General features: G+C 37.8%; 1 protein-coding gene across 1 annotated transcript in view; it reads right to left on the bottom strand.

The window, feature by feature from the left end:
• Positions 1 to 24,741, bottom strand: part of LOC120860168 (probable ubiquitin carboxyl-terminal hydrolase FAF-X) — a 142,257-nt gene that overhangs the window by 104,516 nt on the left and 13,000 nt on the right. Inside the window, exons 2-3 of the mRNA XM_040235961.1 lie at positions 11,344 to 11,595; positions 1,923 to 2,068 (exon numbers count right to left, since the gene is read on the bottom strand). Coding sequence (XP_040091895.1) covers positions 1,923 to 2,068; positions 11,344 to 11,436 — 239 coding nt within the window. The 5' untranslated portion in view covers positions 11,437 to 11,595. The remainder of the gene's footprint in view (positions 1 to 1,922; positions 2,069 to 11,343; positions 11,596 to 24,741) is intronic.

The following is a 24,741-nucleotide window of genomic DNA, read 5'->3' on the forward strand; positions in this document are numbered from 1 at the left end:
AGACACTGGCCTTGAACTTTTAGAAGCTACAGTTCAAAATGTACCAGATGTTCCTCTCTTGGGTAGCACCATAACTAGACAAACTGATGAAACAGCAGAGGATACTGAGGCACAACAGTTAGGATTAATAAGTCACTATGGTACACAATCTAGGTTGACAAGTCTTCCTTTGTTGACAACAAGACAATAGAATATGTTGTGTACACTTTTGCTACTGGCCAACGGTACAGCTTTTTTGACTATGTATCAGGAAAATGGAATGGGTCATTTTGTACTGGTATATGCACAGACAGAGGAGCTGCCATGACTAGTCTGCTTTCTGGTTTCACTACTTGTGTCAAAGAGGTCACTTCTGAATGTGTCTACACAGGGTCATCCATAGAGAAATGGTGGGTACCTGAAAAATGTCACTTGAACATAAAGTTACACAGGATGTGATTAAAATAATCAACTGCACTAAACAACATGCCCTAACTCAAACCTGTTGACACAGCTATGTGAGAAGATCAATGCAAAGCACATATCTCCTCTCTTATACAGAGACATAACATAGCTTTCTAAAGGCAGGTCACTAGCCAGAGTTTTTCAGTTATTAGCACCACTCCAGGGATTTCTTTTTAGAAAACTGACACCCCTGGCAGCACATTTTTGTGACATAGAAGGGGTCATAAATCTTGTTCACTTGTGTGACATGTTCAATCTGCTCAATGAACTCATTCTGTCACTTCAGCTGTGCTCAAGTTGGCAGATAAAGTAGCTGTGTTAAAAACAGACTAGAAATCATGGTGACAATGAGTGAACACTGGAAGTTTTGACACATTTCTAACATTAGCAGAGATTCTGAAAGAGACTGAGACAGGGACTTCTTTATCCCAGCTAGTGCCTGATCTGGAGAAGGCAATGGCACCCCATTCCAGTACTCTCGCCTGGAAAATCCCATGGATGGAAGAGCCTGGTAGGCTGCAGTCTAAGGGATCGCTAAGAGTCGGACACGACTGAGAGATTTTACTTTTGCTTTTCACTTTCATGCACTGGAGAAGGAAATGGCAACCCACTCCAGTGTTCTTGCCTGGAGAATCCCAGGGATGGGGGAGCCCAGTGGGCTGCTATCTATGGGGTCACACAGAGTCGGACACGACTGACGCGACTCAGCAGCAGCAGCAACAGCAGTGCCTGATCTCCTATCTCAGCTTTCAAAGGAGTCTGAGTATTACTTTCCAACCACAAAAGACTCACAGCTGGGAAGGAATGGACCCAAGACCCATCTGTGAAGAAGCCAGGTCAATCAACTTTGTCCATGCTAGAGGCAGATCAACAACTTGAGATCACAAATGACAGCGGCCTTTAAATTATTTTTGAGACTACTTCAAATCTCCATACATTCTGAATTAAAGTCAAGGTGGAATATACTGAGATTTTCACAGAAGTACCAAAAAGCCTGCCTCCATTTCCAACATCCTTTTTCTACAGTGAGAGCAACTAAAACAAACAAAGTATGGAGTAAACTGGACATAAGCAAGACACTTCAGGTGTCACCATCTCCCATCATCCCCAGATGGGACTGTGTAATTGCAGGAAAACAAGCTCGGCGTTCCCACTGATACTGTATTATGGTGAGCTGTATAATTATTTCATTATATATTCCAATGTAATAATAGAACTGCCCAACAAATGCAACATGCTTGAATCATCTCAAGAAGATCCTATTTTCAAGGAAACTGCATTCAATATCCTGTGACAAACTATAATGGAAAAGAAGATGAAAAAAATATATGTACAACGGACTTGCTTTGCAGTAAAGAAGAAATTAACAAAAAATGTAAATCAATTATGCCTCACTAAAATAAATTTTAAAAAACCTAAACAAACAAAAAACCCTCAAAAAAACAAAAAGCAACTCCCCCCAAAAACAATGACCTTACCGGTTGATCATGTCATCCAACTTTGCCAGGTCAGCATGAGGAAATGCAGGTTCCTCATCTTCATGTTGAGGTGGAGCATCACCTTGACCTTGTTCATCTGGAGGACTTGCTGGGGAATTCTCATTGGAAGAATCAGGTGATGAAGTCTTAAAATGAAATATTATAGATTAAAATTTTTATAGTATGTGTACAATATTTAGCAGTTCAGATGCCAACACAGGTTAGATGAAAAATATATATATTTTAATTGTCAATATATATCTGTAAATACTTGATAAAACAAAGATCACACTGCTTCTCTTTTCCTGTTCATCTATGAGGATTTTTCCATATAATTAATAATCTTATAATAAGAATGAATTAATGGCTATATAATACATGAATTATCTTGATGAGAGTTACAGAACATACTGTAACATTTGCTGCCAAACAGTATAATCACACTGAGCCTTCTTAATTACAAATCTTTATATAAAACTGGAAAAGAGACAGAAACTTCTGAGACTACAAGACAGAAGTCATCATGACTTCTTCCTCCTCCTCTCTTAGGGCAATTTCTCTGTTAAAAGTTACATACCAGGTCCTAAAGACTCTTAATCACACATCTTGAAGACACTGTGCACAGGTGCAAAGGACTGTGTTAAGAAACTGAGGCCTCCAGTCAACACACATCTGAGAGAGCCACATGGAAAGGAAGTCCCCAAACCCAGTCAAATATTCAGAATAATGTAATCCAAGGTGACAAACTGACCAAAACCACAAGATAATATGACAGAACCATTTAGTTAATTCATTCCCAAAATCTCCATGCACCAAAACTATGACAAAATGAATGGGTGTTTGTTACTCCAAATTACAAAAAAAGAAGAAAGGACAGAACTAAGCCAAAAGGCTACATAAAATATAGATGCTTAAAAGCAAGAACCCCAAAAGAAAGAAGTATAGGAAAAGACTTGCTTTACAATACAGCTAGTAAGGAGTTTGTAAGCTGTTATTCCTTCTTAAAACTAAAACAGCTGAACACTGCTATACACTTGAAACTAACACACTATTGCAGATGTACTATACTTAAAAAAAGTGGGAAAATATTTAAAAAATAAAAGAGCTGAATAAAATGAAAACCAACAATGGTTCTCAGATTGAGCAAAGAAATAAGGTCAAAGTGAAAATGATCAAACACAAAATGAGAAAAGAGTTAGGGGAACACAGGAAATCAAAACTGCCAGAGCAGAAAATCACAAGCATAAACCTCCACGGAAACCAAACCAGCAGTTATAGCCTTAGCTGCAGTTTCCAAGTTTTAGTTAGCTGTAGCGAACTCCAAACTAAATCAATAAAATCAAAAATTCAAAAAATAAGTAATCAGAAAGTTTTAGACTGTGAGCCACTCTGAGTAAACAGATGAAATCTCAAGCCATGCTGACCCTGCCCCACCTGCCTATGCCCTCAACAAGATTATCACGAGTTTGTCCCAAATATGAGACTGCTTTTATAATGCAGTGCTTCTGTTCAAGCAACCCTTATTTTATTTAATTATGACAACCAAGCACAAGGTAAGTGATTCTGGCAAAATTCAGAAATGTCAAAGAACCCTGCAAAGTACTTCGTTTAGGTGAAAAGTTTTACGTTCTTGAATTAACAAGGAAAAGAAAAGCCATATACTGAGATTACTAGGACCTATGGTATAAATAAATTTTCTATTTATGTGAAATTGGGAAGAAGGAAAAAGAAGTTCAACCGAAGTCTGCTGCTGCACCTCAAACTGAAAGTTAGATCCACAGTACATGAGTACTTAGATAGAAAAGGGAAGGCATCACATTGTGCAAGATATTTGAGAACACATTCATATGACTTATAGCATACTATTACTGCAAAAGTCTATTTTAGTATTAATTACTGTTAATCTCTTAGTGTGTCTAACTTATAAACTAAACTTGATCACAGGTGTCAATGTTTAAGAAAAAACATAGTTATCAATGTACATAGAAATGCTACCTTCAAGTTTCAAGCATTCACTGAGGGTCCTGGAATCTTTTCATTGGGAATAAAGTGGCCTGGGGCAGAGGGAGGTACTATTGCATTGAGATAAGAAAACCTAAATTGTAATTGATTAATTGCTAGAAGCTCAATATAGTAAGTCTGAGAGTTGAAAACTCCAAGGGGTCAAAACTTAAGGGGACTCCGTACATTGCTAAGCTTTACTTCCAGAAAGTCCTATCAAGCTTTCAAACTGAAGACTGGAAAAAAATTCTCTGGTGTTCCCACTAGGATGGACAAGGTAGCCATTCTGAAATATGTTCTTCAAGCATTCTATTCCTAATAGGGCTGATCCTCAGGAACCACTGCCTAACCTACTACTTTTTTTATTAGAATCTAACCAACTTGCAGCTTCTCTGGTAGCTCATCTGGCGAAGAATCCAGCTGCAATGCAGGAGATCCCGGTTCAATTCCTGGGTTGGGAAGATCCCCTGGAGATGGGATAGGCTACCCACTCCAGTATTCTTGGGATTCCCTTGTGGCTCAGCTGGTAAAGAATCCACCTGCAATGCAGGAGACCTGGGTTTGATCCTTAGGTTGGGAAGATCCCCTAGAGAATGGAAAGGACATCCAACTCCATTATTCTTGGGCTTCCCTGGTGGGCTGAGAGGGTAAAGAACATCATGCAATGTGGGAGAGAAGATCCCCTGAATCAACTTAACTTTCTCTAGTAGTTACATATGGTGGAGAAGGGAAATGGCACCCCACTCCAGTACTCTTGCCTGGAAAATCCCATGGATGGAGGAGCCTGGTAGGCTACAGTCAATGGGGTCACGAAGAGTCAGACACGACTGAGCAACTTCACTTTCACTTTTCACTTTCATGCACTGGAGAAGGAAGTGGCAACCCACTCGTGTTCTTGCCTGGAGAATCCCAGGGACGGGGAACCTGGTGGGCTGCCGTCTATGGGGTTGCACAGAGTCGGACATGACTGAAGCAACTTAGCAGCAGCAGCAGGAGCAGCAGTTACATACGATGTGAGACAATAAAGAAAGCTTGAGTGCTGAAGAATTATCTTAGCTGTTACTTGCACTAACTCATAATTTGTTCAATATAAGCAATAACAGATTTAAAAATTATATATTTGGGAAAATGAAAAAAACAGTATCAATGATATAAAGGACCAGAAAGAGGAGTTATGAATAATTTATTACAAGGAACTTAAAACTACCCATATAACAGTGAATGTACAGATCAGTTACATAAGTATACTGCAAACACTAAGGCAACCACTATAAAAGTTGAAAAAAAAGCTCAAAAAAAAGATATGAATGATATATTAAAACAGGAGAGAAACAGGAATCATTAAAACCACAAAAGGTGGAAGCAACATGGAACACAAATATAAGGACAAGAGCAATTAATAGGAAACAGTAACAAATATGGAAGGTATTTATCCAACTATTTCAATTATCACATTAAACCTCAAAGGTCTAAATACACTAAAAAAGGCTAAGATTGAATGGATCAAAAACAATTCAGAAACTGCCCTGGTGGGCCAGTGGTTAAGAATCTAGAACTCAAGATCAATGCCTGGTCAGGGAATGAAGATCCCACATGCTGCAAGGCAATTAACCCTATGAGCCAAAAACTACTGAGTCTGTGCACTGCAATGAAAGATCCCACAGAATGCAACAAACAATCCATGTGCTGTAACTAAAACCTAACAAAGGTCTGTCTAGTCAATGCTATGGTTTTTCCTGTGGCCATGTATGGATGCGAGAGTTGGACTGTGAAGAAGGCTGAGAGCCAAAGAATTGATGCTTTTGAACTGTGGTGTTGGAGAAGACTCTTGAGAGTCCCTTGGACTGCAAGGAGATCCAGCCAGTCCATTCTAAAGGAGATGAGCCCTGGGATTTCTTTGGAAGGAATGATGCTGAAGCTGAAACTCCAATACTTCGGCCACCTCACGCCAAGAGTTGACTCATTGGAAAAGACTCTGATGCTGGGAGGGACTGGGGGCAAGAGGAAAAGGGGACGACAGAGGATGAGATGGCTGGGTGGCATCACCGACTCGACGGACTTGAGTTTGAGTGAACTCCGGGAGATGGTGATTGACAGGAAGGCCTGACATGCTGCGATATATGGGGTCACAAAGAATCGGACACAACTGAGCGACTGACCTGAACTTAATGCAACTAAATAAATATTTAAAAAAGGAAAATTCAACTTTATGCTGCATTTGCCAAAGACAAACATAAAGTTCAAGGAAAAAAGAAAGACACAGAAACAGACCCATAGCAAGAGAATCAACTGATCTTTGGCAAAGGGACAAAGACACAAAGATAAAAACAATGGTAAAAAGAAAGGCTTACAACATATAATGTAGCAAATGAACAGCCACATGGAAAAACAAGAATTCAGAGCCTAGGCTGTAACCCTCACAATTAACTAAAAATGGATCAGACTTAAATGTAAAACACAAAACTGTAATGCTCTCAGAAGATAAAATAACAGAAAATTTAGGTGACCTTGGATTTGATCCTAACTTCAGATGTAACAACAAAGGCAGTTAAACAAGCTGGACTTCACTAAAATTGACGATTTTTTTCCATGAAAGAAACTGTGAAGAGAATGAGAAGACAAGTTTCTAGGACAGAGACTGGGAGAAAATATTTGCAAAATAAAGTACAGCTATCCAAAGCATAAAAGTGAAAGAAAGTGAAGTTGCTTGGTCGTGTCCGACTCTGCAGCCCCATGGCCTGTAGCATACCAGGCGGCTCCTCCATCCATGGGATTTTCCAGGAAAGAGTATGGAGTGGGTTGACATTACACATCCCACATTGTAGGCAGATGTTTTATCATCTGAGCCACCAGGGACTCCTCAAATTCAACAGTAAGAAAACAACTTTAGGCAAAAAATAGGCAAAAGACCTGAAGAAACAACTCATCAAAGGGGACTAACAAGTAATAACTACCCACTGGAAAAGATGTTTAACATCACAAGTCATTAAGGAATTATACACTAAAACAATGAGATACCAAAACATACACATTTGAATAGCCAAAATCTACAATCTTGACAAAACCGAATGCTAGCACTGCCTCTTATAAAACGCTGTTTTACTTTTTACAAAACTAAGCATATTTTTATTATACAATCTAGCAATTACACTCCTTAGTGTTTATTCAAACAAGCTGAAAAACGAATGTCCATACAAAAATCCCACTGTTGTTTAGTCATAATTTTATTTGTAACTGCCAAAACTTGGAAGCAACCAAGCTGTCCCTCAGTAAGTAAACAGATAAAATCTGTGGAACATCCAGAAAATGGAATGTTTCACACTGATTAAAAATTAAAAACAGCTACTAAGCTATGAGAAGACAAAGAACTTTAAATGTGTATTAAAGGGACAGAAGTTAATCTGAAAAGATTACACACTGCATGATTCCAACTATATCACATTCTGTAAGAGGCAAAACTATAGAGGCAAGTAAAAGACCAAATGGGCTTCCCTTGAGGCTCAGTGATTAAAAAAAAAAAAAAAATTTATCCTGCCAATAAAGGAGACTTAGGTTCAGTCCCTGGGTTGGAAAGATTCCCTGGAGAGGGAATGGCTACCCATTCCTGTATTCTTGCCTGGAAAATCTCATGGACAGAGAACCTGGTGGGCTACAGTTCATGTGACCACAAAGAGCTGGACACAACTTAGCAATTAAATAAACACCATCAAAAGACTACGTAGTCACCAGGGATTCAGAGAAGGGAAGGATGAAAAGGCCAAGCAGATTTTAGTGCAGTGAAACTGTTTTATTATATTATACTAAGTATCTTTGGAAAACTTAGCAGTGGCCACCGGACTGGAAAAGGTCAGTTTTCATTCCAATTCCATAGAAAGGCAATGCCAAAGAATGCTCAAACTACTGCACAATTGCACTCATTTCACACGCTAGTAAAGTGATGCTCAAAATTCTCCAAGCCAGGCTTCAGCAATATGTGAACCATGAACTTCCAGATGTTCAAGCTGGTTTTAGAAAAGGCAGAGGAACCAGAGATCAAATTGCCAACATCTGCTGGATCATTGAAAAAGCAAGAGAGTTCCAGAAAAACATCTATTTCTGCTTTATTGACTATGCCAAAGCCTTTGTGTGGATCACAATAAACTGTGGAAAATTCTGAAGAGATGGGAATCCCAGACCACCTGATCTGCCTCTTGAGAAACCTGTATGCAAGTCAGGAAGCAACAGATAGAACTGGACATGTACAACAGACTGGTTCCAAATAGGAAAGGAGTACATCAAGCCTGTATAATGTCACCCTGCTTATTTCACTTATATGCAGAGTACATCATGAGAAACACTGGGCTGGAAGAAACACAAGATGGAATCAAGATTGCCGGGAGAAGTATCAATAACCTCACATATGCAGATGATACCACCCTTATGGCGGAAAGTAAAGAGAAACTAAAAAGCCTCTTGAAGAAAGTGAAAAAGGAGAGTGAAACAGTTGCCATGGCTCAACATTCAGAAAACTAAGATCATGGCACCTGGTCCCATCACTTCATGGGAAATAGATGGGGAAACAGTGGAAACAGTGGCAGACTTTATTTTTCTGGGCTCCAAAATCACTGCAGATGGTGACTACAGCCATGAAATTAAAAGACGCTTATTCCTTGGAAGGAAAGTTATGACCAAGCTAGATAGCATATTAAAAAGCAAAGACATTACTTTGCCAACAAAAGTCTGTCTAGTCAAGGCTATGGTTTTTCCAGTGGTCATGTATGGATGTGAGAGTTGGACTATGAAGAAAGCTGAGCGCTGAATAATTGATGCTTTGAACTGTGGTGTTGGAGAAGCTCTTGAGAGTCCCTTGGATTGCAAGGAGATCCAATCAGTCCATTCTAAAGGAGACCAGTCCTGGTGTTCTTTGGAAGGAATGATGCTAAAGCTGAAACTCCAGTACTTTGGCCACCTCATGCGAAGAGTTGACTCATTGGGAAAGATTCTGATGCTGGGAGGGATTGGGGGCAGGAGGAAAAGGGGATGACAGACGATGAGATGGCTGGATGGCATCACTGACTTGATGGACATGAGTTTGAGTGAACTCCAGGAGTTGGTGATGGACAGGGAGGCCTGGCGTGCTGCGATTCATGGGGTCGCAAAGAGTCAGACATGACTGAGTCACTGAACTGAAGATATCTTTGTCAAAACTGACAGAATACAGAAAAGACCAAGTGAACCGTAATGTAAACTACAGAGTTTGTGATAATGATTCATCAATATAGTTTCACTGATTATAATAAATGTACCACCTTTATAAATGAAGATATTTCTGCTCAAGTCTTCCCTGACTCTAAAAGCTCATTAAAAAGTATAATCGAGAACAATTTTAAATAGTAGTACTCAGGGGAATAATGAAAGACAATAACAAAAACAATGAATGCTGTTTAAAAAAGGATACGATATCCTTCCTAACAATAATCTTCCTTTCTCCTGGCAAAGTGGTACACCCATATTACTATGTGAGAGCTAGAGGTAGAAGAATTATTCGAGATAAAAGGAAATCTCTACACACATAAGAGATCTAAATGTAAAGATTAATGACTCAATTACCCCCTATCATCCCAAGTCACTATTTTCAATGTGAATCCATCTTATTGGTTCAACATAAGTCTAGCTAAAATTGATATAACACATTAGAGGAGAATGATCAAATCACAATCCCAGGTAGACAAACAGAGGTCTCAACTAGTAAAATAAACCAGCAGATTTAAAACTAAATGAAACAAGGTTAGGGCTTTCCCGGTGGCTCAGTGGTGAAGAGTCCTGTCAATGCAAGAGAGAAAGTTTGATCCCTGATCCAGAAAGATCCCACATGCGGCAGAGCAACTAAGCCTGTGTATGACAGCTACTGAGCCTTTGCTTTTTAGACCCAGAATATGCAACTGCTGAGCCCATGTGCTGCAACTACTGAACCACTCTAGAGTCTGTGCTCTGCAACAACAGAAGCCACCACAATAAGAAACCCATCCACTACAACTAGATGGTAGCTTTCACTTGCTGCAAGTTGAGAAAAGCCCACACACCAATGAAGATTCAACATGGCCAAAAATAAAATTTTATATATATATATAAAGAAATAAGATTATTTACTGAACAGAATATATGAAACGAATACTGAGGAAATTGCATTTAACTGACATGTACAATGAATGCTATAACATAACATACAGCTTTTCTTTAAGAGGCAGAAATCATAAATTACCCACATGTTGGGGCGGAGGGCCCCACAGGGATGTGCCTCTCACTGTGACCTCACAGACCATAGCCTGTCAGGCTCCTCTGTCCATGGGATTTTCCAGGCAAGAATACTGGAATGGGTGCTATTTTTTACTCTAGGGGATCTTTAGCAACATTTCAACCATCAATAAATTTCCTTGTGAGACACCAGAGAATAGACTCTCTACCCACAAAGGAATAATTTACAACCAAGACAAGTTACCCAGAAAATCCAACTGCTTGCAAATGAAGCATCATGTTTATGAAGTATTCTTTACAAACAAAAATCACCACACAAATTTTAAAACATTAACTAAATAACAGTAAATGCAAACATATATCAAAAGTCATGGGATACGGTATAGCAAAAATTTATAGTATAAAATACATATCTTAGAAAACAGAAAAACTGAAATAAAAGTGGAACAATCACCTTATCTAAACTAGAAAGTTCACTTACCTAAACTAGAAAATGAACAACAAATTAAACCCTAAGAAAGCAAAAGGAATAACTATGAAAATTTAAAAATAGATACATGGGAGGAGAAAAATGAAAGCCAATACTTTTGCAAAACTCTTTTGCAAACTTCAGTGAAATGCATTACCCTCTTAATACAATAAATTCAAGTTACCAATATTAGATATCAGAATCAAAGAATTACTGTTAATCAATGTTTTAATATATTCATCATATGCAAATTCTTCCAGAAACAGGGGGAAAAAAAGATTTTGTCAGCCAGCACAAAACTCTGATACTAAAATCTGTATTAAACTCTTTACTAATATTATTTCCTCTATTGGTTATTTTAAAAATATGGAATCTGAACATTAAACATTCTATTACTTAGTCAGATGTATAAGGTAAACATGAGTGCAAAGATGAGACATGAACATAAATAGATGACTTGAGTCAATACTGATAACTAAAGGAGAAATGACTGATTTCACACTTTTGCTCTCACAATTATACAAAGCCTTATGTTAAAAAGGTACATTCTCAAGCATATGTAGAGTAGGTTTCCTGTTACTAAAAGCCTCAGTGACTTACTTTAAGTATAACTTAAAATGAAAATAGTTTTTTATGATTACTTAACAAATTACTCAGAATATCTGTCATTGTTTACTAATTCAAAGCACCCAAAACAACACAGCCTTCATGTCCTACCTGATTATGGAAGGGGGGCTGAGACTGTCCATCAGGAGCCTGGCCCTGGCTGTCATTCCCTCCTACCGGAGAGCCACGAGTAGTGGCTGTCATACTCAAAGCAGAAAAGATTTTTGCTATTTTGTCTGTTTATTTAGTTGTTGTAAGAGAAGAAATTACAGTTCACTTATAGGAGATGAAGCACCAGGATATATCAGCCTTAAATATCTCCAATTCAAGGACAGACCATTCTTGCAGAGACCATTTCACTACCTAAAAGTAGAGGGAACAAAGGGTATATTTGTTTAAAATATTAAAAAAATAAATAATGAGTTATTCTAAGTTTAACATATATATTGTTAACATCACCAACCTCTACAATCAATAACAGATAGCTGTAAAAATGAGAGACAGAAGTAAAACATAAACTTTTATAAATATTGTTATTCAATAAATTTATATAGTCTTTATATATAATATTCCAGAGAAAAATGCAAAGTTCTTAGCTAACATTTTTTACTTACAAAAGAATCTACAGAATGATCAGTTTCTGCCTTAAACATACTGCAAAAATATAAATACTTAAAGGTATCCTGCTCTTAAGTAAATAAAATGAAAAGCCAAGTTAACAGAGAATGTAAAGGTAGTAGAGCAAGAAAATTAATTTAAAAAACACCTGAGTACTCATACAGATTACATAAACAAACATATACATACATATTTCCACAAGGTCACTGGAAGATCATAATCTTTCACCTAATATCTTTCAATACTCAGACATTCTCATTCAAATTTTATATTATATAGATCATTTTTTAAACTTGGGAGAAATTATATCATCTTTTGAGAACTATTGCTAACAAAAATTAAATCATTTTTTCTTACACCTCAAAAAAAAATGAATTCTCAATTAAATAGCTGTTTAATTCTAACATTCTCTTTCTTCTAGCCTTCTTTACGTGGACTTCTGATCCCACTGTACATGCACCACATGTAAAAGGGTCTTGATCTAAGATTCAGCTCCTCCATTTCTTTCTGGATCCATTTTTCTTGGTCAAAAATATGCTTAAATCTCCCCTCCTGAAAATCACAAATATCTGTCCTTTTGCACAAATTCTTGAAAACATGTAGTGTCATTCTGGTTTTTCATCATGTGGTCTGTGTTCAAATTTACTTTTAAGGCTATACACTTAAGAAAGTGTTATGGCTGGCTCTGAAAAGGAACCAGTTTGTGTAAAGCTGCAATCAAAATTTTATGTGTGAGTGTTTGGGGAAGGACAACAGAGACACCTGTTTCAGAACCAAGACCCCACTTAGCTTTCCATAACTCTTTTCAGGTTACACAGATTTTGTGATAACAAAGAAACACAAAGGTCTAAGAAATTAAGTAATTTAACCAAAGCACAGCTAAGAAGTTTGTGGAAAAGGATAGAGCACAGGTAAAGCACAGGTAATAAAGTATACAATCCTAGAATTAATCCTATTTCTCTTCAAAACAATACTATTTCCTGACATGGGGAGGGGTCCTACATTTAGAAAGATGGTAATGATAACCCTGTATGCAAGGCAGCAAAAGAGACACATGTATAGAACAGGCTTTTGGACTCTGTGGGAGAGGGAAAGGGTGGGATGATTTGGGAGAATGGCATTGAAACATGTATAATATCATATATGAAACGAATTGCCAGTCCAGGTTCGATGCATGATACTGGATGCTTGGGGCTAGTACACTGGGACGACCCAGAGGGATGGTAAGGGAACGGAGGAGGGTGGGGGGTTACCTGTGGTGATTCATGTTAATGTATGGCAAAACCAAAAGAATATTATACAGTAATTAACCTCCAATTAATATAATTTTAAAAATAAATTAAAAATTTTTTTCTTCACACACTTTTCCCTTGCTTTTCTTTGACATTTGAGGTTATTTGAACTAAAGCATCTTAAAACTATATTACTCTGTCATTTTATATCTGCCCATATCCTTCTATCTAGAGACACATCTCAAGTAACCTAGCAAAAGAAGTAAGTCATTCAATAAGTCATTGATAACAAAAGAGTTATCAATCAGTGCAAAGAGAAACAAAGCGGCAATGCAATTTCCCTCCCCTCAAATAAAATATCTTTCTCCCAGATCATAACTATTATTTCTTGCAAAGTCTCAGTGTTTTATCCAAGCAGCAATTCAGCACTACAAAGACACTATATCCTAAAACACTAAAGAGCAATTTAGAAATTATTTAAATCACTTAAAATGAATTCAGCAATGTTAGATTTCCTTTAGATCACGCATTTTCCCTCATATGTTCAAACTTCAGTATTTCAACATATTTTCAGGACTAGAAAAGTATCAGTTTAGTTAAAAGTCCATACTAGAAGAGCGACATCAGCAAGAGGGCAGCTACAGACACTGGTTCTCCCACATAAATAGTGAGTTAACAGCAATATGTGGATCAAAATACAATTCTGATACAGCTAGAAACTGGTTAATATAAAGCTTCCAGACTCAGGAGAGTTATTTAATAGAACAGAGAATTGTGAGGAGCTTAAAAGTACACTGAGTTTTATTTACACTGGTTCATTTCCCAACCCAATGTAGCTCAAAGTAAAAGAGAAAAGTAATACCCAACTCTTGGCTCCAACTGATGCCTCTCCCAGGACAGAAGTAATGAAGTGGAACTTAGGTCCAGATTTCTGGCTTTCCTAGGGATTTCCAAGTACCCTGACAGAGGCATAGGAGAAAAGCACACAAAGCCAGTAACATAAATGCCTAAGAAGGTCTGAGAGCTCCTCCATCTAGGAGGCCTGACTGGTGAAGGTTTCTCTCTACACAAAGGCAATCAGTAAAGTCTGAAACTCTGGCTGTTTTCACCAATGAACCCTAACTCAACAACAAAAAATCATAAAGCATAACAAAAAATAGGGAAATAAGGCCTTATCAAAGGAATAGACAACCAACTCTGTAGAATGTTTTTCAAACGTCTTAAAACTGCAGAATGACCTGAAAGAGAACACAGATAAACAAAACCAGAAAATACATAAAGAGAGAATTTCAACAAAGAACTCCAAAACGCACATTAAACACTCATGCCTAGATACCTAACAATCGGAAGTCAGACTAAAAGAGAATCTCAAAAGGAGTAAGAGAAAAATGACTTGTCACATACAAAGGCACCTATATATGATTATTAAAAATCTCCCTAGCAAAAATTTGCAGGCTACAAGAATAATGGTAACTCAAAATGCTGAGAAGAATTTTATTAAATGTTTATCTCCAAAAATTGAGATTATTATGTACTTTTTCTCCTTATGCTATTAGTTTGCTTACACTGATTAATTTTTGTACACTGAACCACACCTATACTCCAGGAATAACTCTCGCTTAATCACTGTATATAATTCTTCTAATAAGTTGCTGAACTCAGTTTGTTAGTATTTTGTTGTTTACTCTGCATCAGTGTGTGCAAGGGATATTGGTCTGTAGGTGTCTTTTAGTCTGTAGGTTTCTTCAGTCTTTGGCTGAAGCAGCAGCCTAATGCTGGACTCAGTAAACATTTCCTCCTCTTCAATTTGTGTAAATATTTCGGAATGTCGCTATAAAGATATTATTTAAATATTTAACATTCAAATATATATCACTTGAATGTTTGAAAGAATTCACAAGTAATATCATTGGGTTCAGTGCTGTTCTTTGTTGGAAGATTTCTGATAACTGATGAAGTCTTCTTAGTAGTTTTATGTCTATGCAATGATTTGATCCTGATCAGTTGTAAGGTTTCTAGCTATTTCTCCGCATCTTCTAGTTTACTTAATTTGGTGATGTATATAATAGTACAGACTATTTTCTTAGAAATCAACATATTTTGGCCTATGTGTTGTAAGTGTTATATTTCCAGTTTCATTTCTAGTTTCAGTAATTTCAGTCTTCTCTTTATTATCACTCTCATTTGTCAATTTTACTGACTTCTTTGAAGAGCAGTTTGGTTTCACTGATTTTCTCTGTTTTAGTTCTATTCTTTATCTCTGTATTAATCTTTATTATTTCCTTCCTCTTGCTAACTGTGGGGTAAGTTCTTTTTCTAGTACCTTAACTCATCAAGTAAGGCTGTTATTTAAGATCTTTTAAAAATATATTTTAGCAACAAGGAACGAGAATATTGATGCAAAAATTCCTAATGAATATTGATTCAAAAATCCTCACCAAAATACCCTAGCAAATCAAATTCAACAGCACATTATGGTTTAAACACTACAACCAAGGGGGATTTTCAAATCAAACAATATAATACTCTACACTAAAAGAGTAAAGGGAGAATTACCAATGATCATCTCAACTGATGGAGAAAAAAGGATTAGACAAAATTGAACATCCTCTTATGATAAATAATAAAGAGAAGGAAAGCCAACATAAGAAGCCAAATATGAAAAATCCACAGCAAAAACCATAATACTGAAAGCTTTTAAGATTAGGAACAGGCAGTGCTATTTCACCACTCCTATTTAATACAGATTTGTAACTCTGAGTCAGGGCATTTAGGAAAGAAAAAACAAAAGGCATCACAATCAAAAAAAGAAGATAAATTATGCCTGCCAGAAATTACATAATCTCATACATAAATGTTGCTACTGCTGAACCATATGCATAACACTAAAGCTTCCACAATATAAAAACTATTAGAATTAATGGTTTTACTAAAGTTTCAGGTACAAAAGTCAACACCCTAAAAACCAGTTCACTAAAAATAAAAAAAGAATCCAGAAAGGAAATTAAAAAAATAATTGTTTGAACATTAAAAAAAAGAATAAAATACTTAAGAAAAAAGATTCCACATACCCTGATAAACTACATTTCTGAAAGAAATCAAAGAAACTATTAGTAAGTGGAAAGATAATCCATGTCACAGATTAGAGGACTTACTAATAAAGTATCAAATCCAGGTACAGCAGATAAGAATTTGCCTACCACTGCACAGGACATGGGTTTGATCCCTGGCCTAGGAAGACTGCACATGTCAGCTACGGAGTCACTAAGCCTGTGCATATCTTCTGAGTCTGTGCTTTACAGTTTTCGTGCTGCAACTACTGAAGCCTGTGCACCCACAGCCCATGCTCCAAAACAAGAAAAGCCACCACAATGAGATGCTCACAACCACAGTGAAGAGCAGCTCCTGTCTGAGTCAACTAGAGAAGCTTGCGTGCAGCAACAGAGACTCGGTGCAGCCAAAAATAAATAAATAATAAAAAAATGTCAATCTAGGGACATTCTTGGTGGTCCAGTGGCAAGACTCTGTTCCCAACGCAAGGTCCCAGGTTCCTTCCCTGGTCAGGGTGCTCGATCCCACATGCCCCAACTAAGAGTTTGCAGGCTACAACTAAAATATGCTGCAACTAAGAGCCAATGCAGCCAACTAAATAAATAACTTTAAATTGTTTTAAAAATTTAGAAGATGTCAATCTGTAGAATCAATGAAATCCCAATCAATATACCAATAACATTTTTTGTACATAAACATTCATCATAAAATTCAAATGTAATCTCAAGTCAACTCAGTTAAAACAATTTTGAAAAAGAACAAAGCTGAAGGTGTCAAACTTCCTGATTCAAAACAAACTACAGGGCTTATGGTTCAAGATGGTGGAGCTGAAGCCAAATGCACACATCTCCTCCTGCAAGAGCAACAAAATCACAATGAATTGTTTAACAACATGGACAGAAGGATACTGGAACCCACCGCAAAAAGATACTTAAAGTCCAAAGAAAAAGAAGCCACGGTGAGATAGCAGGAAGGGCACATTAATGGTAAATTCAAGTATCATCCCACCAGGTGGGTGACCCACAAACTGGAGAGCAATAATACCAAAAAAGTTCTTCCACTGTTATGAAGGTTCTGAACTCCTATCAGGCTTCCCACCCTGGGACCTGACAAAAGGACTGGGAATTCCCAGGGAATATGACCTTTAATGCCGGTGGGATTTGATTAAAAGACTTCCACAAGACTGGGGCAACCAGAGAACTCCAATTTTGGAGGATACAAACAAAATCTTGACTGCACCAAGATCCAGAAAAAGGAGTAATGACTCCACAGGAGACTGAACCAAAACCACCTGCTAGTGTTGCAAAAATTCCAGAGAAGGCATGATCAGCAGGGGCTCACACAGGAAGGAAGCTTCCCCTTGGCATAAACCCACCTGGAGTTCATCATTAACCCTACCACAGAGCCCAGAGTACCCAGGGCTGGGTCACCTCAGGCCAAACAACTAGCAGGGAGGGAGTACAACCTCATCATCAGTAGATAACTGGACTAAGGCTTTAGTGAGCAAGGCCCTCCCACAAGAGGAAGACCCAGATTTTCACACCACCAGTCCTTCTCATTGGCATCAGTGAACTAAAATGGACCAGACTGGGAAAATTTAATTCAGATGACCATTACATCTATTATGTGGGCAGGAATCCTTTAGAAGAAATGGAAAAGTCTTCATAGCCAACAAATGAGTTTGAAATGCAGTACTAGGGTGCAATCTCAAAAATGAAACAATGATATCTATTCATTTCCAAATTAAATGTAATTCAACTCACATTCAATATCACAGTAATCCAAGTCTAAGCATTAATGCTGAAGAAGCTGAACAGTTCTAGGAACACCTACAAGATCTTCTAGAACTAACACCCCCCAAAAAATGTCCTTTTCATCACAGGGGACTGGAACACAAAAGCAGGAAGTCAAGAGATAGCTGGAGTAATAGGCATGTTTAGCCTTGGAATACAAAATGAAGCAGGGCAAAGGTTAACAGAGTTAGACAAGAGAACTCACTGACACCCTCTTCCAACATACCAAGAGAAAACTCTACACATGGACATCACGATATGGTCAATATCAAAATCATACTGTGCCGGGGGCCAGCGTGAGGAACTCCGCCCAAGGCAAAGGTCATGAGGAAGGAGGCTTGGCATACGCAAAGGCGTGATCAAGCCTCAGGAAACCCCCTGTTCCCGAGCATCTACGCCAAAACCAGAGTCTGTTTTATGCTCTCCCCCATAACCGCTTCTCTCAGAGAAGGAGTAAACGTGCAGCTCCAAGGCAATAAAAATTCTTGGGCATGACAAGTGTTTCAGCTTACGGACTCCTCTGAAGATTACCGAACCCAACTGCATAGGTTCGTCCAGCCACATGTGATTGTTTACAGCCTCCCAACCTGAGAGGCATGAGATGTTTTAGACTTACTAAAGGCAAATTCTTTTGGGGAGTTAGAAATTATTAGTATAGTGGTTGGTTAGGAATTATATCGGTGAAGGGTTTTTCATTTGTTGTGTCAATAATTGCTGCTAATTCTCTCCCCTGGGTGGGACAAGGATGTCTCAGGTCAAACCTCTCTGCTGACAGACTAGCTTGTGTGACAGGATTATTGTTTACTACCTCTCAACCATAAACAGCACAGAGAGTTTTGGAGTATTTTGAGAGTCTTAATTAGCATAGGGCTTTTCTCATTGTTGAGTCAATGATTGCCGCCAGGCCTCCATATCCTTAGGCACCTGGGAATATATTAATCAATGTATTTGGAATATAGAAAAGGAAATATAGTAGTTTTTAAGGTTAGCAATACTAGACTTTTTGAGTTAATGAATTTTCTCTTTTGTAATAGATCACTGTACTTTATTATAAATCCCTGTGTCCTTGCCATGTAAAAATGTAACTTTATCACTATCTTAAGACTAGATAGATCTTAAGGGGAGCATTGGTGAAAGAATTTTCATTTGTTGGGCTGATGTTTGTCTGCTAAAACTCCATATTCCCTGCCCTTATAATGAATATAAGTAGCATATAGGAGAAATAAGCATTAACCTTTAAGATTAATCATGTTAACCTTGGGTTAAATAAATTCCTTTCTTGATTGTAACTCACTACACCCTCACCCTACAGGAATGTAACTTTATTGGGAGGGGGGTGCCTGGTTTAAGAAAAAACACCCTTGGAAAAAATAAGTTTTTTTGGTTATCAGAAAGAAAGGATCATAAAATGTCAGCAGGTCTCACTCATATCTAGAAGATGATGTAATATCCCTAAGACCTTTTTTTTATACATTTATGCGAAGCACCTGATTTCGATAAAGGTCAGGACTGCTGACCCCTGCGTGACTCTGTATTCATCCCTATGTGTCACAAAAGGTATATAAGCAAACCCCAAAATAAAGGAATCAGATTAGTTTCTGGAAAGACTGATTCCCCCATGTCGCTTCTTTCTTGCTCCTGTTTCTCTGGCTGAATTCCCATCTGGATTCAGCCTCCTTTTCTCCACTACACTATCTCCTACTACACTATCCGTTTCTAATCTCTCTATATATCTGTATTTAAATATGTATCTTTCCAAAGACGCCGACGCCGTCCCCCAACCTTTGAATCACCCTGGATCCACCGGGGCTGGACCCCGGTAATACTGATTATATTCTTTGCAGCAGAAGATGAAGAAGCTGTATACTGTCAGCAAAAACAGGACTAGGAGCTGACTGTGGCTCAGATCATGAACTCCTTACTACCAAAGTCAGTAGACCAATCAGGTATGCCCTACCTAAGTCAAATTACTTATGATTATACACTGGAAGTGACAAATAGATTCAACAGATTAGATCTGACAGATCAAGAGTGTACAAAGCACTACAGATTGAGGTTCGTGACACTGTAGAGGAGCCAGTGATCAAGACTATCCCCAAGAGAAAGAAATGCAACAATGCAAAATGCTTGTCTGAGGAGGCATTACAAACAGCTGAGAAAAGAGAAGCTAAAGCCAAAGAAGAAAAGGAAAGATATACCCATCTGAATGCAGAGTCCCGACTCTGCATTCAGAGCAAAGAGAGATCAGAAAGCCTTCTTCAGTGATCAGTGCAAAGAAATAGAGGAAAATAAGAGAATGGGAAAGAAACCGAGAAATATCAAAGGAAAATTTCATGCAAAGATGGGAACAATAAAGGACAGAAACAGCATGGACCTAAATAGAAGCAGAAGATATTAAAGACAGATGACAAAAATACACAGGAAAACTACACAAAAAATTTCTTAACAACCCAGATAACCATGATGGTATGTATGATCACTCACTTAGAGCCAGACATCCTGGAATGTGAAGTCAAGTGGGCCATAGGAAGGATCACTACAAACAGAGCTAGTGGAGGTGATGGAATTCCAGTTGAGCTATTTCAGGTCCTAAAAGACGATGCTGCTGAAGTGCTGCACTCAGTATACCAGCAAATTTGAAAACTCAGCAGGGCCACAGGACTGGAAAAGGTCAGTTTTTGTTCCAATCCCAAAGAACAGCAAGGCCAAAGAATGTTCAACCTATCGCACAACTACATTCATCTCTCATGCTAGCAAAGAAATGCTCTAAACACTCCAAGCCAGGCTTCAACAGTATGTGAGCCAAGAACTTCCAGATGTTCAAGCTGGATTTAGAAACGGTAGAGGGATCAGAGATCAAAATGCCAACATCCTCTGGATCATCAAAAATCAAGAGTTCCAGAAAAACATCTACTTCTGCTTTACTGACTACACCAAAGCCTCTGACTATGTGGATCAAGACAAACTGTGGAACATTTTTAAAGAGATGGGAATACCAGACCAGCTTACCTGCCTCCTGAGAAATCTGTAAGAAGCAACAGTTAGAACCAGACATGGAACAACAGACTGGTTCAGACTGGAAAAGGAGTACATCAAGGCCATGTATTCTCATCCTGCTTACGTAACTTACATGCACAGTACATCATGCGAAATGCTGGGGTGGATGAAACACAAAGTTTAAATTAAGAAGAGAAATGTCAATAACATATATGCAGATGACACCACCCATATGGCAGAAAGCAAAGAAGACCTAAAGAGCCTCTTGATGAAAGGGAAAGAGGAGAGTGAAAACCTTGAGTTAAAACTCAATATTCAAAAAAAGAAAACCATGGCATCTGCTCTCATCATTTCATGGCAAACAGATGGAAACAGTTGGAAACAGATGTAAACAGTGAGAGACTTTATTTTCTTGGGCTCCAAAATCAATGCAGATGGTGACTGCAGCCATGAAGTTAAAAGACACCTGCTTCTTAGAAGAAAAGCTATGACCAACCTAGACAGCATTTTAAAAAGCAGAGACTTTACTTTGCCAACAAAGGTCCATCTAGACAAAGTTATGGTCTTTCCAGTAGTCACGCACAGATATGAGAGCTGGACTACAGAAAAGCGGAAAGCAGAAGAATTGATGCTTTTGAACTGTGGTGTTGGAAAAGATTCTTGAGAGTCCCTTGGACTGCAAGGAGATCAAACCAGTCAATCCTCAAGGAAATCAGTCCTGGATATTTATTGGGAAGACAGTTGCTGAAGCTGAAATTCCAACTTTGGTCACCTGATGGGAAGAACTGACTCAACAGAGAAGACCTTGAATGCTGTGAAAGATTGAAGGCAGGAGGCAGACGACAGAGGATAAGATGGTTGTATGGTATCACCGAGTTTGGTTGTATGGACCCGAGTTTGAGCAAGCAGGGAAGCCAGGCATGATGCAGTCCATGAGGTCACTGAGGAACTGAACTGATTTACACACAATTGAATTCTATTCAGCCTAAGAAAAAGTAAATTCTGGCATATGTGGCAACACAGATAAGCCCTGAGGACACTAAGTCAAGTGGAATAAGCCAATCACAAAAGGATGAATAATGTAGGATTCCACTTGAATATGTAATCAAATGCACAGAGATAGAAAGTAGAAAAGTACTTGCAAGCAGCTGGGAGAAGAGGGCAATGTTTAATGAGTTTCATTTCAGTTTTACAGGATGAATAAACTTCTGGAAATGAATGGTGTTAGTTGTGTAACAATGTAAATGGACTTATTCTGTCCTCATTGTACTTTAGATTTGCATTTCCCTAAAAACTGGTGATGTTGAGTATCTTTCCATGTGTCTCTTGGCTGTCTGAATGTCTTCTCTGAAGAAATGTCTATTTAGATATTCCATCCACTTTTTTATTGGGTTGTTTTAATATTGAGCTGCATGAGCTGCTTGTATTTTAGAGAGAAATCTTTTGTCAGTTGCTTTGTTTGCACATATTTTCAAGTATTTGTAAATGGATCTTTTTCTCATTCTGAGGGCTCTCTTTTCACATCGTTTATGGTTTCTTTTCTGTGTAGAAGCTTTTAAGTTTAATTAGGTCCTGTTTGTTTATGTTTTTATCTTCATTACTCTAGGAGGCAGGTCAAAAAAGATCTGACTGAGGTTTGTGTCAAAAAGTGTTTTTCCTATGTTTGCCTTTAAGAATTTACACCAGCCTAGGCGCTTCCCTGGTGGCTCAGAGGTTAAAGCGTCTGCCTGGAATGCAAAAGACCCAGGTTCGATCCCTAGGTCGGGAAGGTCCCCTGGAGAAGGCAATGGCAACCCACTCCAGTACTCTTGCCTGGAGAATCCCATGGAGGGAGGAGCCTGGTAGGATACCATGGGGTCACAAAGAGTCGGACACAACTGAGTAACTTCACTTACATTTAGGTCTTTAATCCAGTTTATTTTTGTGTGGCTGGGGAGTGTTCTAATTTCATTCTTTTACATGTAGCTGTCCAGTTTTCTAAGCACCACTTACTAAAGAGACTATCTTGTCTTCACTGTATATTCTTGTCACCTTGTTACAGATTAGGTAACAGAGGTGCAAGGATTTATCTCTGGGCTTTCCATCCTGTACCATTCATCTGTATTTCTATTTTTGTGTCAGTACCATACTGTCTTGATTACTGTAGCTTTGTGGTATAATGTTACTAAACTGCATAACTGAAACAGGAAAATGGTAAATTTTCTTCTGCATGTTTTATTTTAATTTAAATAGTAGATACATAATCTGGACTTAGAAGATGCAAGCAGTATGAAACAGAAAAGCTCAAGCTATATTTATCCTTCATAATGCTACTAAACCTTACTCCTCTTGCATATCATTTTGCAACTGTAAGCATTAATATCAACTATCTTGAATTAATATAAAACATAAGTGAGTTAAATGTTTAAGCATATATAAAAAAATATTTATTCTGTATTATAATGCAGTGGCATTGTAAGCCCTATGCAAATTAAAAGAAAGTACAAAAATACTTATTTCTAAATTAGTATTTAATTTTAATAAGGGTATTTAAAATTAAAATGAATTGCTACAGTACATTCAATAAGATTAAAGGCTTATCTGTAAGACTTGTAGTCTGGAAGAAGATCGTCAACAAAAGCAGCAATTCGTTAACTGTTTTTTTTTCCTCCTGCCATGTATGATAAGCCTTATATACAATGTACAGGCTTACTAACATATGTCTATAGTCATAGAAATGCAATGCTAAACTGCAAACCTTTACAAAAAGTTTACATTGAACATTACAAACGAATCATTTCTCAAGATGGTTATAAGCCTAGCTGGTAACAGTGGACAATAAATTAACCACCTAGAAGTGAACTGAAGAGTTTTTCCTCCTCTCATAAAAACAAAAATATGAATGAGAATCCTATTTTCAGTAGAAAGAATTTGAATATAACTTTTAAGTAACATTTTTCCCATCATGTTTAAGTTTTACTCCCAATGTTATTTCTGAGACTTTTAATCTGTACTCATTCTTTTTACCCCTTTTGTTTAACTCATTTTTTACAATATTGTGCTGGTTACAACAATGTGAATAAGCCATGTTGCTGTTCAGCCACTAAGTCATACCTGACTCTCTGGAACCTCATGCCAGGCTTCCTTGTCCTTCACTATCTCTGGAGTTTGCTTAAATTCATATCCAATCAGTCAGTGATTTTATACATATATCCCCTCCCTCATGAATCTTCCTCCCCTCCCACCATACTATTCCTCTAGGTCACCACAGTGCAACTGCTTGAGCTCCCTATTTACAGCAGCTTCCCACCAGTTATCTGTTTTACAAATGACAGTGTATATATTGCAATGCTACTCTCTCAATTCATCTCATTCTCTCCTTCTCCATCTTTGAACTCAAATGGGTGCTTTGTGAGAGGTATCCTTCACAAGTGTCATCAAATCCCCTTATATTCAACTCTCAAAGCCTGTTGTGTTGCACTTCCTGTTTTGAGCATCTATATGACTATCCCTCTGTAAAATGATAGGACAAACTACGTAACGATGACAGTGGCTTTATTTTGTTCAGCGTGAACCCCAAGAAGCCTATATGCTATGTCAAATGTTCCACCAATCTAGCAACCACCATCAAAATTTCACAAAGAAACGCTGAAAATCACTGACTCCCAATCTTTGTATATCTTTTGCAACTGTATGCACTAATTGATGCTAAGAAATTTCTCACCACAAATCCAGAATCTTATTCTCATATGTATATTAAAAACGATCTCTGACTCACTTTTCACTCATTTCTTCCCTCAAAATCTAGAAACTTTGGGATCTGTAATGGGTACCAACTA

The sequence above is a fragment of the Oryx dammah genome, unplaced genomic scaffold, assembly GCF_014754425.2.
Source record: "Oryx dammah isolate SB20612 unplaced genomic scaffold, SCBI_Odam_1.1 HiC_scaffold_11032, whole genome shotgun sequence".
NCBI lineage: Eukaryota > Metazoa > Chordata > Mammalia > Artiodactyla > Bovidae > Oryx > Oryx dammah.